The sequence below is a fragment of the Gossypium arboreum genome, chromosome 11 (assembly GCF_025698485.1).
Source record: "Gossypium arboreum isolate Shixiya-1 chromosome 11, ASM2569848v2, whole genome shotgun sequence".
In the NCBI taxonomy this organism is placed as follows: Eukaryota; Viridiplantae; Streptophyta; class Magnoliopsida; order Malvales; family Malvaceae; genus Gossypium; species Gossypium arboreum.
This window is the reverse complement of record NC_069080.1, coordinates 136,628,274-136,631,551: the sequence shown is the minus strand read 5'-3', so window position 1 is coordinate 136,631,551 and position 3,278 is coordinate 136,628,274. Positions and strand designations below refer to the sequence as shown.

Sequence of the window (3,278 nt, the reverse complement as noted above, 5' to 3'; positions counted from 1 at the left end):
GGAAACAATTGAATTGAGTTTGTGGGACACCACTCGACATCTTTGTGGAGCAAACCACCAAAACTTCTCCTGTATCATAAGTTCATTATGAGCTGATCTAATCCACAACAATGCCCTCATCTTAGTTTGAAAAACTAAAATTTTCATTTTTACTCTCCTACCTTCAAAAATCAGCCCATTTCTATATTGTCCAACAAGCTGCAGTACTCTCCTACCTTCAAAATTAAATTGTTAACTTATATAACAATGGGATTAATTGTTCAACAACTTATAATACAATGACCCACCAAGTTTGTATATGATGTATTGTCTATATAAATTAATACACGTCAATAAATTAAATCATGTATTCTTATTGTTGAACAAGAAAAATGAGCAATCTAAAGAGAATTCACCAGTTCAAGTGATATTGGAGACATATCTCACTTGATCTTAACTATGGTTAATTAATCGAGACCCTAGCTAGATCATTACGGATTGAAAAAGATTAGTTTGTCCAAACTAAAAAGTTATCATGAGTATCAAAATCCAATATAGCTTGTCACGAGGGCGTAACCATAAAATTTTCTTGAAGGACCAAAATTAAAGAATATATTTTAGAGAGTAAAAATGTAAATTTACTTTTATACTAACTTAGAATCATATTCGACTTTGGTAAAGAAATTATATGAAGAAGAATTGTCGAGTTTCCTGCAGCCAAGATTGAAATTTTTGAATCACTTGAAAACATAATTTTGATCAACCTATCAATTTTAGCTTTGCAACTTAACTCATATTATTTGTGTTTATGATATTCAAAATTCATCAATTCAAGAACAAATAATTAGATGCGATTTCATCAATTGGATAATATCATTTCCATAATTAAATAAATTTATAGAATATGAACGGTAGTTGAAAACTAACTGCTAACCACTTTTCGATTAAATTTTAGTTTCCTTATCCAAAATCTTCTATTAAACAATCTTAGCATTAAAAAATAATATATATTTTCAATAATAACATATAAAATTGAGGGTTTACATTTAATATACTGATAATATATATTTTATATATTATCAATGGATCATACAATTATATATTATTAAAAATTAAATATTAATCAATCAGTATTGGGTATACTGATAAGACAGATTTCGTGAAAGGAACAATCACGAATCTTGCATATAAGCGGTAAAATATAAAAATATATGAATTGATGTATGTAATTTAAAATGAAAACCAGAACCTTTGACTTACAAAAACTTTCAGACAAATTAATAAACCATAATCCAAAACATAAATTAATTCTAATGAATTGTCGATTTTACCCTTCTATTCTCAATGTTTTCTTTTAGCTTCCTTACAACATGAAACCACTTCCATGGCTCACCAAACCACTCTTTTGATCCCCCATTAATCCCCTCCCTTTTTCTCCTTTCACTATTCCATGAAAAATGAGCGCTTCATTGGATTCCGACTCGGGATTCGTTGACTCCAAAGAGGTGACCAGATTCGGGTATGCGATTGGAGTTTCCGCCATAATCCTCTTGATTATGATCGTCATCGCATTGGCTTCCTACGTTTGTGGCAAGGCTCTCCAATCACCGCAAGCCCCGCCGTTTAGTAGCGACATGATCGATCCCGAGAGCTTTTTCGTTGATGACGGTGGTGGTCTTGATGAGGAAACAATTAAAAGCTACCCGAAATTGATGTACTCCGAGGCTAAGCTATTGAAGGTAGGTTCTACAGATACGTGTTGTTCTATATGCTTGAATGATTATAAGGGCAGTGATAGTCTTAGGATGTTGCCTAATTGTGGACATTTATTTCATCTTGAGTGTGTCGACCATTGGTTGCGGTTGCAATCGACGTGTCCCGTTTGTCGGACGTCTCCAATCCCAACACCGTTGTCGATGCCACCTGCCGATGATCACGTTGCTCCATTGCCGAGCAGGCCCGGTGATTGACATGAAGAATAGTGTTATTTTGTTAACTTTTTTCCCCTCAATTCTCATTGCCATTCATGAAGTGTAAAATTGCTGTTAACATGAGGATGGTAAAAAAGTTATTTCCGGTTCTCTTACACATCTGAATTTTGGATTGTCACACACACAGAGCAAACGTTTTTATGAGAAATAAATCTGTCTATTTTGACTCGAATTTAATAAATTTAATTTGATAAATTTAAATCTAAATCCGTTCCAATTTGATTTAATCATAAAATTTCAAAATTTATCTAATCTGAGCTTGGATTAACATGAACTCAAAGTGGTTAAATTCTGTAATGGTTCAAAATGAAAACTTGATCCTCAAATTTGAATAATTCAAACCGAAAATTAATATAACTTTAAATGATCCGAACTCAAAATTAAATAATCAAAATAACCCAAAATTTTAAAATCTAAATTGACTAAATCCAGTCCAAATTCAAATCAACCCAACCAGCCCAATTGAAAAGTCATTGTGCTACTTAGATTACTTTAAATTGAATTGTTAATAAGTTTATGAGTTTCATAGCAATGGAACTATTCAATTAGCAGAAACTGAAACCATTTAGAAACTTTCTAGTTTCTCCATAAGTTTAGATATTTTAGAAACCATATATATATTTGAACAAATTGCAAGAAAAAATCTCTAATTTTTGTTGGGTTGAGTAGTAAAGAGCTTATGCTCCTTAAATAAAGTTTCAAGTTCAAGTATTATTGTTGGGTTGAGTAGTAAAGGCTTATGCTCCTTAAATAAAGTTTCAAGTTCAAGTATTATGAATAGAGAAAATAGTATTGAAAGAATTTTATTTCTTATTTAAGAATATGACCTGATTTGACTCCAAATTTAATTGAAACTTAATGTGACTTCAGAGTATGAAAGGATCTTAGACGAGGAAAAACAAAAAACAGAAAAGGCTTGGGGACAACCTTTTTTAATGGTACATATGAGAATCATATACAAATGGGCATATGAGTTGGGCTGTAGTATTTGATTAGATTATCAGTTAGATCCAACTTGATTTTCTTCCTACCCCACAAGAATACAATTGAAGAAAATTTATGAAACTTCTCATTTTCACAAATTACTCTAAAATAAAATTTGTGGGTAATATGAAATTAAGATATATTCAAATACACAAAAAAGAAAAAAAAAAGTTGAATATATATATCAAACATATAATTATACTGAACACTCACATTAAATTTAAGTAATATAACTTATTGAGGATAAGAATGGCAATGAAACGAGATGGTTTTTTTCTCATATCAACCTCGATTTAACTTTTATGTCTCTTATCTCAACTCTGT

At 30.9% G+C, this 3,278-nt stretch overlaps 1 protein-coding gene across 1 annotated transcript; it reads left to right on the top strand.

Annotated features, from left to right (window-relative positions):
• The first annotated feature begins 1,363 nt into the window (after nucleotides 1–1,363).
• On the top strand, nucleotides 1,364–2,142 carry LOC108473048 (RING-H2 finger protein ATL70-like). Its single transcript, XM_017774612.2, has 2 exons — nucleotides 1,364–1,718; nucleotides 1,821–2,142. Exons 1-2 carry the CDS (start codon nucleotides 1,437–1,439, stop codon nucleotides 1,947–1,949), a joined length of 411 nt encoding a protein of 136 aa, XP_017630101.1. The 5' UTR covers nucleotides 1,364–1,436; the 3' UTR covers nucleotides 1,950–2,142.
• The last annotated feature ends 1,136 nt before the right edge of the window (nucleotides 2,143–3,278 follow it).